Source organism: Maylandia zebra, linkage group LG18, assembly GCF_041146795.1.
Source record: "Maylandia zebra isolate NMK-2024a linkage group LG18, Mzebra_GT3a, whole genome shotgun sequence".
NCBI classification, from domain to species: domain Eukaryota; kingdom Metazoa; phylum Chordata; class Actinopteri; order Cichliformes; family Cichlidae; genus Maylandia; species Maylandia zebra.
In genome coordinates this window covers 37,865,846-37,880,154 of record NC_135184.1, presented here as the reverse complement: position 1 = coordinate 37,880,154, position 14,309 = coordinate 37,865,846, and the positions used below count along the sequence as shown (strand labels likewise).

Here is a 14,309-nt window from a genome sequence, read left to right as displayed (position 1 = left end):
GCCAGAGCACTCTGGGAGGCTGTGAAGTAGTCAGACTCGAACGTCAAGGAAGGTGGTGGGAAGCCGACTACGCAGACATTTCAGATTTCCAGAGGTGAGCAATTTATTTACAGTGAACTTAATTTAATGTGTAACTTAACAACCCCCCCAAAATCAATCTAATCTCCTCTCCTCTCCTCTCCTCTCCTCTCCTCTCCTCTCCTCTCCTCTCCTCTCCTCTCCTCTCCTCTCCTCTCCTCTCCTCTCCTCTCCTCTCCTCTCCTCTCCTCTCCTCTCCTCTCCTCTCCTCTCCTCTCCTCTCCTCTCTGCTGCAGCTGGTAGAGACTGGCTTTAAATAGGGCCATCAATTTCCCTCCAATTGCCCAGCCAGTACCACTCACTCAAACTGAGGGATCTAAAGCTCTACACAGATGATCTAAAAACACAAAACCTCTACACACTTCTAACATGCACATTTACACAACTAAATGGCAGTGTTAACGAAAGGGAAAACATTCAACAAATCCCTTTAAACCTTAACACAAACAAAAGGAAGCATCTCTATGGAAAAACAAACCCCTCCACTTGGTTTGACCTGCTGATGTCATGTGTGACATCATCAGGACTTTAAAATGAGGAAATGCCAGGCGGGCGTTTCCCCACACCTGACCCTCATGAAGACTGAAAAGACAAACAAAGTAAGTATGAACAAATGACTTAATCTGTAACATAATAAAATATAAAGAAACATAACTGAGTATTTGCCTTAATTTGCAGCATGTTTGATTTTCCGGCAACAAAACGCTTCCACAAACAAACCTGGGATAGTGAGTGAAGCAATGTTACTTGACAAATAGCAAATCATAGCAAATACATAGAAACAGAATAATGTGTACAATGTGCAAAAAAAGATAAACACATATGGGACAAATGGAGAGCATTGCAACTGCTCCTCCACTTTGTCATAGAGGCACACAGAGTCTTTGCAGGCTGCTACGGATCAGACCTCTATCATTACGCATTCCATTATAAAACTCTAAGCATATATGAGTAAATTTTTCTAAGCATAAATGACAATCAACAATATAAACCTGACACCACACTTGGAAAGATGAATGCAGCAGGTACAGATACTGCTCCAGGGCATTCTTATTCCACCTTGAATCATTTGCATAATTAGAACCTTTGTTCTCATGATTTGGTGCAATATAAATAAAATATATATAAATAAAATTGAACTGTAACACATCTTGTCATGTTCAACAACATAACAAGATATCCAACGTCTTTGTCTAGAGAAACTCATTGGTTGTTTTTGCAGTAAGCGTTTCATCATGTGCATCTTGTTGTAAAAACCCTGATTTGTAGACTTTCTCCTCCAGAGTTTTCTAGTCATGGGGTAGATGCCGTAAATGTTTTTTTCTTGACCAAGTAAAAGTTCTTTGATTGTTCTTTTTAGCTATTTTTTAGCACACACTTTTCTTTGGGCCTCATATTTCCAGATTCAGTGCAAAGCTACTAAAAAAAAACCTCCTGATCTTTCATCTGCTTCACAGGTTATTGCATAATTAGGAAATGGACATTACATGACCATGACACTGCAGCAAGTCTTGCACATCCAGGATGATGAACTAAGCACCGGGTGAGAGAACTGGATGTTTAACTACAGCCATTTGACTGAAAAGGTTTGAAAGCTAACGGAATCAGAGAATTATTCATTTATATTATTGAGAATTAAAGTTCAGAGTGCAACAAATCAGAAATACTGGTAAAACTCACAAGCAGGTTCCCAGTCAGACTTGGCCATAACACCTTGGATGTGCCTGTGAGGCATCCTTGCCTGATGTCTGAACCACCTCAGCTAGCTTTCTTTGATTTGGAGAAGCTCATTTCTACCAAGACCATAAATGAGGGCTAAATAAATGGCTAAATGAAGCCAACAAAATCAAATAATCTGCAAAAACCACAGTTGTGATCTTAAGTCACCTGAACCACAAACCCTCTGCTCGCTGGCTGCACCTAGAAATTCTGTCTATACACAGAATTACAGACAGAATTCCAATTCACATGTGACTTTGAAGAATCATTTCTATCCATAAGATAGCATGTACACACAAACAAATAGCTCTGCCAGCTTCAGCTACAATCATGGCGATCGTGGCTCAAGGGTTGGGAGTTAGTCTTGTAACTGGAAGGTTGCCGGTTCGAGCCCCAGCTCTGACAGTCTCGGTCGTTGTGTCCTTGGGCAAGACACTTCACCCGTTGCTTACTGGTGGTGGTCAGAGGGCCCGGTGGCGCCAGTGTCCGGCAGCCTCTCCTCTGTCAGTGCGCCCCAGGGTGGCTGTGGCTACAATGTAGCTGCCATCACCAGTGTGTGAATGTGTGGATGACTGAATGTAGTGTAAAGCACTTTGGGTCCTTAGGGACTAAGTAAAGCGCTATAAAAATACAAGCCATATATAAAAATGTTTGGCATCAGTATGGTCACACAATTGTGCAGCATTGTTTGAATGTGTGTGGGGCTACTACCTTGCACAGCCTGGAGCTTGTGTGTCTGGATGATAATGCACAGCTGAAGCACCAGTTGTGGAGCGCTCTCCAGAAAGGTTGCCAGTAGATGCAGCATGCTCACATCTGCAAACTCATAGACCATCCTCCAGTAGTAACGCCAGCGCTCCGTCTCAGCACCCTGGCGACTCCGAACACCCAGGTAGATGGTGTGGAAATACCTGAGGGGAAAAATACAGTGCTTGAACATCCACCATGCATGCTCAAACATTCAAGCACAGTACATCAACTCTTCTGAAATCCAAACTTTATAACTCACCTTCTCTTGGAAGTACCAAATGGAAGGAAATTTGGACAAATGTATATAATAATGTTATTAATTTCTAACAATAGAAACATTGATAATCTGTAACACAAGGCTGCTGCTAACTGACATATGAAGACAGTTAAAGGTTACTTTTGATAATCTATTCTGGTCCCATAGCATAAAACTTCATGGCAAAAATATTACTGAGACGTCTCATCCAGATCATTCAATGATTTTGTGGGAATCCGAATCAGAAAGGGTTTTAATGCCAAATGTTGAGCAGGTTTACACTTAAATAAACAGAAAAATTAAAAGTGCTAAGCAGATTAATATATACATGTGCGCAGGTGATGATCAGTGCAAAAATGGAACAGATGCACAGAACACAGTATCGGGTCATGTGTTTGTGGTGTATTGTTCATGTGTCCAACAGCAGAGGGAAAGAAACTGTTCCTATCCGGTTGTTCAGTCTGACGTCACTAGCCGTGTCGGGGCCTAAACTCCGCTGCAGGTCCATATATCAAACGATCACTATGGCATTACTGAGAGTTGAAAAACTGTCTAAAGTCTTTCATCTTTAATAAAATGATCAGCGTTCTGCTCTACCAGGTGTAACAATTGAGTTTAACATCCAGGCATCCATGAAAACGGAAGTTATGACATTTAGCAGGAAGTTAGCAGGAAGTTAGCTCGCTAGCTTCCATCTAAATACAATATAGCATGTCCTGACTGCGAGGTTTTGGAAACAAATTAAAACGTACAGCTCTGCTATCACTTCCAGCATAAATGAAGACAGAAAACTAAACAGCAGTGACGTTTGTAGGGTTACTGAAGTTTGGCTAGCTGATATATAATGATGTGCTACGTGACCGCTAGCGACACAGCTATGTTAGCATAATATAAACAAGCTAACTTTTTTTCCACTCGATAAAAGTTAACGTGAGTGTTCTCGGTGGTCAGGAACAAATGTAATCGCATGGCAGGATGCTGTAAAAGGACCAAACTTCAGCCAGGAGAACAACTGAGATAATCCATCCACAATACGAGGTTAGTCATTCATATACTGCTGCATGGGCTGGGCTGTAGTTACATCCTAAGGTTTTAAAAACTGAGCTTAAATAAATGATTAGCGGTAATAAAAGCCGAGGGAGGTCAACAGTGATCACTGACTGTTTTAGGAGCTTTTTGAGATTAAATAGAAGAAAATACAAAACATTAAACATGTTAACAACACAAAAGCCATATTAAACACAGACTACTTTAGGCCCGGAAGTAGGATTCGTCACGTCATCACTTAACGACCGGATAGGAACCTCCTGCCTGAGGGGAGCAGGTCAAACAGACTGTCCAGGGTGAGAAGGGTCAGCTGTCATCCCAGCTGCACACCCCAGTGTCCTGGAGGTATACAGGTCCTGCAGAGATGGGAGTCTGCAGACAATCACCTTCTCAGCAGAGCGCACAAAACACTTTTCACAGTGTTTTTGCTTTATTTTGTTGTACTAACAGAATCTCCCAGTTTAGACTTTTCACTTGGCCTTTAATGTTTCCTGGATGCTTGCTCTGATGTGCATCACCTGTTCCTTCATGACCCTTAACAGCTTTTTAAGCACATCTCTCTCACCACACACACACACACACACACACACACACACACACAGTGTATATACTGTATTGTGCTTTTCTTCTCTAACTGAGCACTAAAAATAATTTTACTACTATTGTTCAAACACCCAAGCACCTTCTGTTTTTATCCTTTAGCACCATGTTTTCATACAAATTGCCCTCAATGAAGCAGCTTGGGATTCGGTATCTTACACAAGAATACCTCAACACACAGACTCACACAGCCAGGCACTGAATCAATAGACAACCCACGCTATTTAATTCAATATATTTATACAGCGCCAAATCACAACAACAGTCACCTCAGGGCGCTTTATATTGTAATTGTATTGACATGCATAGAAAACCCCAACAAGCACTTTGGCGACAGTGGGAAGGAAAAACTCCCTTTTAACAGGAAGAAACCTCCGGGAGAACCAGGCTCAGGGAGGGGCGGGGCCATCTGCTGTGATTGGGGGAGGTAGACAGGATAAAGACATGCTGCTCTCCCTCCCATTCTACTTTTAAATACTCTAGGAACAACAAGTAGGCCTGCAGAGCGAGAGCAAAGTTCTCTAATAGGGTGATATGGTACTACAAGGTCATTAAGATAAGATGGGGCCTGATTATTTAAGACCTTGTATGTGAGGAGCAGGATTTTGAATTCTGGATTTAACAGGAAGCCAAAACAGGAGAAATCTGCTCTCTTTCTAGTCCCTGTCAGGACTCTTGCTGCAGCATTTTGGATTAGCTGATGGCTTTTCAGGGAGTTTTTAGGACATCCTGATAATAATGAATTACAGTAGTTCAGCATTGCTTTTTTTTCCTTTTCTTTTTTTTAAGTAAAGCAACAAACTATTTCTCCAGGCTAAATGATGATCTTCTAAATTTGTGACACGCCATTTCCTCTCCAGCTTACAGATTATCTGCTTTAGGCTACGTGTTTGAGAAGTACAGTGGTTCCTCGCTATAATGTGGTTCACCTTTCGCGGCCTCGCTGTTTCGCAGATTATTTTGGTTGTGCAATTGTGCATGTTTTTTTCTTTTTTCTTTTTTACAGCGCATTGTGCTCTGCATCCTGATTGGCTGTAGGTAGACCATTGCCAATTATTCTCGTGCCGTGTCTCCTGTACAGTACAGAATGCATTCAGCTTGTCAAATTCACATAAATCTTCGATCGTTAGCAGTGTGACTCTGAAGTGCTTTATGTTTGTAAGTTTTCTCCACAACAAACACAACAACGTCGGCGAAATGTCGTCACCTGCTGGTGCCTTTGGTTTCATTCTATAATACTGGACTTACTTTTCTACAAAGGTCTTTGAGAGTGTTTAAACAAGATAGAAAAGTGTGAAAGCGTTCATGCCTGTCTGAGAAAAGTGTATAAAGTTTGTAGTGAGGGCTTTTACAGCCTTAAAACATCAGAAATAACTGTAAAAAATAAAGTTGGCTACTTTGCAGATTTCAGCTATCGCGATGTTTATGGCAGGATGTAACTCCTGCCATAAACAAGGGACCACTGTATACCACGGAGTCAAATACTTGGTTTCTTGATTTGAGGCCTTAGTTTTCACAGGAGCTACAGTATCCAGAGTCGTACGTAGTGAGGAGGTGAAATTATTAACAAGATAATCGACCTCTGTTGGGGTAGCGTTCAGATAGCTGCTCTGCTCTATGTTGGTACAGGGCATTGAAGATGATAACAGTGGGTGGATTATATTCTTAAACTTAGTTACAGTGCTTTCAGAAAGACATCTATTTTGATAAAGTCTACTCTCCACCGCTGTGTAATCAATTATTGTAAATGTAAATGTTATCAGGAAATGATCAGACAGGAGAGGGTTTTCAGGAAACACTGTTAAATGTTCAGGTTCGATGCCATATGTTAAAACAAGATCTAGAGTGTGATTAAAGTGGTGGGTGGGTTCTTTTACATTTTGAGAGAAGCCAATTGAGTCTAATAACAGATTAAATGCCATGTTGAGGCTGTCATTTTCAGCATCTACATGGATGTTAAAATCACCCACAATAATTATTTTATCTGAGCTGAGCACTAAATCAGATATAAAGTCTGAGAAATCAGACAGAAACTCTGTGTAAGGTCCAGGTGGACGATAGATGATAACAAGTAAGACTGGTTTCTGAGTTTCACAGCTGGGGTGGACGAGGCTAAGCATCAGGCTTTCAAATGAATTAAAAGTCTGTCTGGGTCTTTGGTTGATTAATAGGCTGGTTGGAAGACTGCTGAAGATTTGGTGCAGATGTGGATACTGTATTGTTCTTTCTTTGTAAATGGCCTGTATTTGTATAGCGCTTTACTCAGTCCCTAAGGACCCCAAAGCACTTTACACTACATTCAGTCATTCACACGTTCACACACTGGTGATGGCAGCTACACTGTAGCCATAGCTGCCCTGACTTAAATATAAACACTGATTGTATTTATATTTAAGTTGTTTTTTACTGACCGGACACAGCCTGAGTCTCATGCTGATCAGTGCTGGTTGGGTCCCAACAACAGACTAGAAACAGGCTGACCAGGGTAAATGAGATGTCATCTTTTATAGGTTATTAGTGTATATATGTTGATGATACCTGATACTCACCACAGGAGGGAGGAAAGTTTTTCTACAGCACAAGAAACCTCTGACAGAACAAACCACAACCTGGATCTACCCACGTGTTCACCAGGGAAAGAAAAGTACGGTCGCAGGACACCAAACATGTCAAACAGTAAATGTGGCTGTAGCCGCAGATATGAAATTCTGAATTAGAATTTGATAAATTCTTGATATAAAGCATTATAACACATCCAATTTAACTTTACAAAAAAAGAGAGTGAAAATCTATTGTGTTGGGTTGCAGCATGGACAGAAGCACGCACACTGCAGCTCAACCTTTCCTGTCTTTACCTGAAGCAAACACTCTTTTGAAGAAATGCATCATTACTACTTTTCAGCTTGCCTCCAGCCTACATTTTATTCTCTCTCTGTCTGTGAAGCATTCATTTCCATTGTCTCTTTCCCATTACCACTACCACCAAAACACACAGTCATTTAGCAGCATGCTAATGGACTGTGAAATTAAGTTGCAGTAAAGAATTTTAGAATTGAATCTGAGCTGATAGCATTTAAGCTGCAGTCTATTCATGGTCAGATGGACCAGACACATGGTGAAGCTGTGGCTCCAGAGGAGACTGAACGGTTGTGTACTAGTGACCTTTTCACTTCTTTGGTCCTAAATGATGAACCTTTATCTAAAGTTCAGAATTGGGACCACACCCCAAACATATTCTCTCTGTCTGTGTCTGTTGTGTTCTCATATCTGTGTTTTATACATTGCCACATTATGTGGCACTCACAGTACATTTCCAACCAGACTTTTTAAAGTCTTATAGTCTATCTGCTTTTCTTTAATCATCTTATCATGGACCTCCTTCTCTCAGCCTATCAATTATAAATATTTCCAGCCCAGATCCTGCAGATCCTCTCCAAACCATTCCACTGAGCTTTAGCAGGTTTCCACAGAGATGCCACCAAATACTGCTGGGAAAGTAAGCTAACAAAATGACACTGCAGTTCATAACCTGCTCAGTAACCTCAGCTAGCAAAACGTTCTCTCTGCTCCAGTCAAAACCTCTGATTCATTTTGATTTGATTTGATATTTGATTTGATTTGATTTACCTTTATTAGTCCCACAAGGAGAAATTTCATAAGGCTGCCGACCTATTGCACGCAATGGCGGCGCCATCTTACCCTCCGACCATACATACATTACACAAAACATCACATGGGGAAGACAGGTCAGAGAGGTATAACAATGCAAAATGCACCACATGAGGAAAGATAAGGAGAAAAAAATAACTCCCCCCAGACTGAGCTCCAACAGGGAGATCAGTTTGAGGACAGAAAAAAACACCTCTGCACATGAAAAACTCTTAATACACCAAAGAAACACATGACAAGCAACAGGGGGGGTAAAGGGTGAGAGACAGCCAGTGTAGACAGCACATCCGGGCCTGCGTGCGCTGGTTCCTTGATCCCCGTCAGCATCGGAAGGGAATAACCGTCAAAGGCGTTTGGAAAGGGAGGGGGGAGGAGTGTACAGGAACATCTGTGCCGAGTATAACCTGGAAGTCCCGAGGTCAAAATGGGAGTTATGACAGCCAATTTTATCGTTTTTTCCTTTTCAAGCGTAATCCGACTTCACCTGGCTGCAACACTGATGTTGTTGTTCACTGACAAATCAAGCTGATAAGAGATCTGGAGCTGATTCCAAATGCTGAACACAACCAAGGTGTCCATCACTTTCATCATAGTGAAAAGGTACCAAATTCCAAATATACCAACTATGGAAAATGTTGACGCAAATGAATGAGAAACCCAACTAAATCAATCAGAAAGACAGAATAAACTTTATTCGAAGCCAAACAATCAATCAGTGATCATACTCCTAAAAAGCAGGAATGCACTGGTAAACTCAACAACAAAAGGTAGGAACAGTGCAGGAATTTCTCGCTTGTTAAGAGAAATGCCTTGCTAACACTGAGCCAGTTAAGAATACTCTTAAACAGGCAGGTGTATGAGTCTATAACTAAGATGTAAAGACAGTGCAAATCCACAATGACACAAAGTACGCTACAAAGCAACCCAAGAGTTTCTGAAGAGAAAGACATTTTTCAGTCACCACTTTTTCACAGCTAATTCAACACTTTGGCTAAAAACTCGAATTAAAACCTGAATTTTAATCATATTTTCATTACTTGATTAAAAACACACTATGTTAGAGTACAGAGGCAAAATCCAAAGATTGTGTCATGGTCCAAAAAACGACTAAATCAAACATTGAAACACTCGATGTCACATTGTTAGATGGGTAACTCGCAGCCCATCACAGGACGTCATCACTTTTTAGCACCACCTTACTCTCTGCCTATTGGCCCTTACAAAGGTGCAACGTTTCGAACCACCAGCCACGATGCAGTGAATGTGTCCACTATTTTGTATTTGTATTGTAGGAGAAAAAGCAGATGTTCTCTGCAGTTATGCATGTTTCTGTCCACAGGGGGCACCATCACTAAAAACATATTTCTTTATCTAAATTGTTGCATAACAGGGTGAAGAAGGTGTAACATTAAATTGATTTGAATCATTCTGTATTTGCAATAGTATCCATTTGAAAATGTATGTCAATGTGCAAAGCTTTACAGTTTCAAATGATTTTTAAAAGGTTGCTATATCCAGTGTCGGCAATGACTGCATGAATAAACATCTATTTATTTATGCCCTCAGAAAGTAAACAAATCAGCAAATAACACAAGAATAACCCTAACAGCTATTTCAACCCCTGGAGTCATATAGTTGTAATAGAGAAGTGTCATCCTGCAGTATAACAAATATATATATATATCTGGTGTTATGTACTTTAGGTAGTTTATGGATAAACTGCTGTCAAAGATTTCATATAACTGCGATCTTATTTTCATGAAAGCATAGAACTGGGGCCAGCAGTTTATTTTACAGCCTGGCTCACTGTCCATGTGCAGACTGTAGCTTTGCTGTTACAAACAGTCGACTCTGTAACCACACGAGCAGTCCCCCTCCTGCAGGAGGAGGAGCATGAATAATGTAAGCAGTCGATAAATAAGCCTTTGAATGTGAAACCCACAACAGACACACGGTTTCACAGAAGCTAACCTAAACTTAACCTGATTAAGCTTTAAGCCAAGTCAATGACGGTTCATGGTATGATGAACCGTGGACAGTTTTGTAGGTTGAAAACATCGATACAGTATTTTAACAAAAATAACATCATTAAGATTAGCCAAGAAGTCAAACAATGGTAAAGCAAATATGAAGCGTCCGTCATTGAAACGGTTTATGCAGGAAGGCGTCTTTGGGATGTTTAGAGTTTAGAATTTAGTTTGTATCTTTCATTGTTTGTACATGCTGCCTTAATTTAGATACGCTGGTATCAGGTCAGTTTGTTTTTCAAAGTGCTCTTGAATTAAACAAAGAAATTGTGTTCACTGCTGCGTATTTAAATTTACAATAACAGATTACACAGCAGTGGGGAACACATCACTGTGGCTGGTGTCTTTCTAAAAGTCAATTCCTCCACTGTTATCTTGATGCCATGTGCCAGCACAGTGCAGAGCAGCTACCTAAACTCTCCTCCCACTGAGGATGATTATCTTGTTAATAGTCTTAGATCCTCACTGCATGTAGGTCTGGATACTGTGGCTCATCTCATCTCACTAATGTAGAAAATCTTTTAGCCTAGAAAAACTGTTGCATTTTAAAAAGGCCCTCTGTAAAGCCAGAACATCTTACTATTCATCACTGATTGAAGACAATAAGAACAACCCCAGGGTGTAGCCAGGCTGACACTCAGAGCTCTGTTGAGCCAACCATCCCTTTAACCCAAACTAGTAATGACTTCATAAAATTCTTCAGAAGTAAAATTTCAAACACTAGAGAAAATGATCCATAATCATCCCACAGATGAAACATTGCATCCCGCTATTATTTATTAATTATTTCTTGTTATTGAGTTATATTCTTTCTCTCCTGTTGATATTTCTGGGTTAACTTCAGTAATCTCTTCCTCCTGTCTATTAGAGCAGGTCAGAGAAGGCCTACCTTTAGTCAAAGACTCATTCTTTCAATATCCGTTTTAAGAAACCTGACCTGTCTGACAGTTTTGCCAAGAGGATCTACCCCAGAGGAGCAGAGGGAGGCCCCAGATGGAGTGCCCACAGCCAAAAGGCAGGAGCACCAGAGAACCAGGAGCAGGAGGCAGCAGACTCCAGCCGAAGTCGGCCTCCCAGCACGAGCTGAGAACAGGGCCACAGGACCCTAGGTGCCCAAGAACTGCCTGACACCTGGCGGGAACCCCAGCATGCAACAAAGAGGTCAAACCACTTCAGACCACAGGCCTGAGGGCCAGCAAGTACCCACATCCAACAACCAGTGGAGATGGAAACCTCCCCACACTCAAGAAGAGTGTCCCACAGGGACCAAGGCCTAGTGAGCCACACACACACACACACAACAAAAAGATTGTTGACTTATGTACCTGTGCATTTTCAAATGTCTGTGTTTCAGGTGCTGCATGTTTGTTTTCCTTACAGGTGCCGTAGTTGAAGAGACATTGTGCATTTCTACTTCTACTCTATCCTTTTACTGCCTGTCCTGCCTTAGACATGGTCATACTGTGTACTACGTATAATGACTGAAATAACACAGATAGAAATGACAAAATAATCAGATAAGCCCTGAACAAGAGGAGCCTGTAGAGAATCTAAGGAGCTGTTCTTGGCAAAACAAAATGTGTTTGGCACAACAGTGGATCCAGATCATTCCACCCCCAATCAAAGGACTTCCTCTCTACACAGACTACACAAACAACCATCACTACTCTGTAAGAGTGAATTTACGTGCAATCACCTACACTGTAAATATATAACAATATTGTTTTATATGTATACATTTGATATTGAAGCTGTTCAGATGTTTATGGTGCCACAGAACTGTGCACCTTACCCCCGTTTTTTCCACAGTTGCTCTGAATTTCATTGTACGTGTGTAGTGACAATAAAAAGCATTCAGATCTATAATTCTGATTGCAAAAGCTGTCATATAGGACAGGATTAAAAAGCAAACAAACAAACAAAAAGAAACAGCGTGAGACGCCCATGACACTTTTAGTCATTTTGAAGGTATTAAAGCATATTTGTGACCACAAGCTTTGATCTGTAGATATTTCTAAGTTCAGCTGATCGGGATTAAATCTTTCCTGCATAAAAGATTTAAAATGTCGATATTCAAGAAACCTGTTGTTGCCGATTCCATATTTTAAAATGTGTTCCTGATAAAGTTGAATAACATGTTCTAGATTTCTTTTATCCACTCCTGATGCCATGACAGAATGTTTTTTGATTCATTTTACTCATAAATATTTGGATTGTTCCAAATGGGTTTACAGGAGATAACTGAAGACAGAACAGAGGGTTTATGTTAAGCCATAAATCAATTATGATGCTTGATACTGTTCTGTTCTATTCTAGGCCCAGCCATGGGATGTATAAGCAGCTTGAGTTAATCTTTCTGAAACATAAAAACTTGGTAGCTCTCGACCACCACTGTGTTTAGACTTTTCAAACTTATTTGTGATGGTTTATTTTTCCATAAATATTTTCGGATCTTTGAGTCTAGTAACTTAAACCAGGCAGTGGAGGGTTTGTACGGGATCAGTGAGAGACGGTATTTTATTTTCATTTTAATTGTGGTAACTTTTCATATGCTTCAATTTTAAATACGATGAACCTGTCTCTGTGAATGGGATACGTATTACAAGCCTTTAAGGTGGCAGTAATTAAACAATTACTTAAAAAGTGACCACTTCACCCAGCTTTTACTGATTTAACCGATCGTCTGCAGAGGAATGGTCTATTTAAAGAATTTCAGTTAAGTTTCATCGTGGAATTGAAACTGCTTTAGTGACGGTTCCTCGAGTAGACTCAGCTCTGTCCTGCTGGACCTCAGTGCAGCATTCAAAACTGCAGATAAAAGCATGCCAAAGATTTTAAATGTGCTGCAATGGTCTGAATTTCATCTAAATGGACTGATTCTTCTACTTCATCTGAGCACTCGAAGCGCTTTACACAACCAGCCCTTCAGTTTTTTTGCCCTGTAAGTTCTTTCAGGCATATTTGTTATGCAGACTGGATGAGATGGGGAATCACCAACCTTCCAATTAGTAGGTGACCTGCTCTACCACCTGAGCTGCGGCTGGTTGTAGCTCAGGTGGTAGAGCTTTAAACTCCACATAATACATTCAAATGTTTTCACGTAAACAGCGAGTCTTCTTCACACATACAGCTTTATTATGGCATTCCACAGAGTTCTATGCTAATACCAGTTTTATCTACAATATATATGCTTCCCTTTGGTAGTGTTAATTAAAAGGCATAGCATAGCATTTAATTCCTTTGCAAATAATATCGATCTTATCGATCCGTGAAGTCAGATATGTCATGGTCCTGGGTGTTTCACAGGACAACACAATTAGTTAAACTTAAGACATAAAGACCTGGATGACCTCTGATTTCCTGCTTCTAAATTCAGATAAAACTCAGGTTATTGTACTCGGTGTCTAACTAGATACTCTGTCATTCAATGCACACGTTAAACAAATATGCAGGACTGCTTTCTGGCATTTGTTCAAGCTCACTAAAATTAGAAACGTGTCCTCTCACAGTGAAGCTGAAAAATTCATTTACGCATTTATTACTTCTAGGCTAGACTATTGAAATTCATTATTAAATAAAAACTCCCCGAAAGCCTTCGACCGATTCAAAATGCTGCAGTAAGAACCAACAGGGATTATAAAGACAGAGCATATATCTCTTATATTGGCTCCCTGTTAAATCCAGAATTATCTCTGCATTTAAAGGTCTTGAAGAATCAGGCTCTATCTTACCTTAAGGACCTCAGTGTGCACTATTTATAAAGTTATTGGATGGTGAATAACACCTTAGGTCCTCCCATCTAAAGTTACCATTGTGTTTATAATGACAGGCTAATATACTCTCTACATAAGGATTCATATAAGTCACAGTAATTCTCTTGGAATTTGTTCTTTTCCAACAGATGTTGAAAATGATAAAGTCCCACAAACTGTTTGTATATCAAACAACACAAAGTCCAAACCCCGTCTGAGATTTGGCTTTACAGCCCTGTGTCTGTCCTTCCACATTATACGTTGTAATGGTAATCGCCTTTATGGGTCCGGCACAGAAACAGCCGCCTTCAAAGAAACCGGACTGCATGATTTTTTTCAAATAAAAGAGTCAGACATTTTCAAAAGGAACTTTATGTTCATTTTAACCAGAAAGTTTGGGTAAAGGCTTGC

The 14,309-nt window shown here is 40.4% G+C and overlaps 1 protein-coding gene and 1 long non-coding RNA gene across 3 annotated transcripts in view; one reads left to right on the top strand and one right to left on the bottom strand.

Annotated features, from left to right (window-relative positions):
- The window catches only part of xkr4 (XK related 4), a 28,880-nt gene that overhangs the window by 11,509 nt on the left and 3,062 nt on the right, over positions 1-14,309 (bottom strand). For both annotated transcript variants that reach the window (XR_013094024.1, XM_014411244.4), the window contains exon 2: positions 2,509-2,708. Coding sequence is in view for 1 of the 2 variants with exons in the window: in XM_014411244.4 (XP_014266730.1) it covers positions 2,509-2,708 (200 nt within the window). In the remaining variant the exon portion in view is untranslated. The remainder of the gene's footprint in view (positions 1-2,508; positions 2,709-14,309) is intronic.
- LOC101471752 (uncharacterized) lies at positions 417-12,456 on the top strand. Its single transcript, XR_003025076.2, has 4 exons — positions 417-677; positions 1,536-1,621; positions 11,095-11,422; positions 11,527-12,456. It is a non-coding gene; the product is annotated as an uncharacterized LOC101471752 (long non-coding RNA).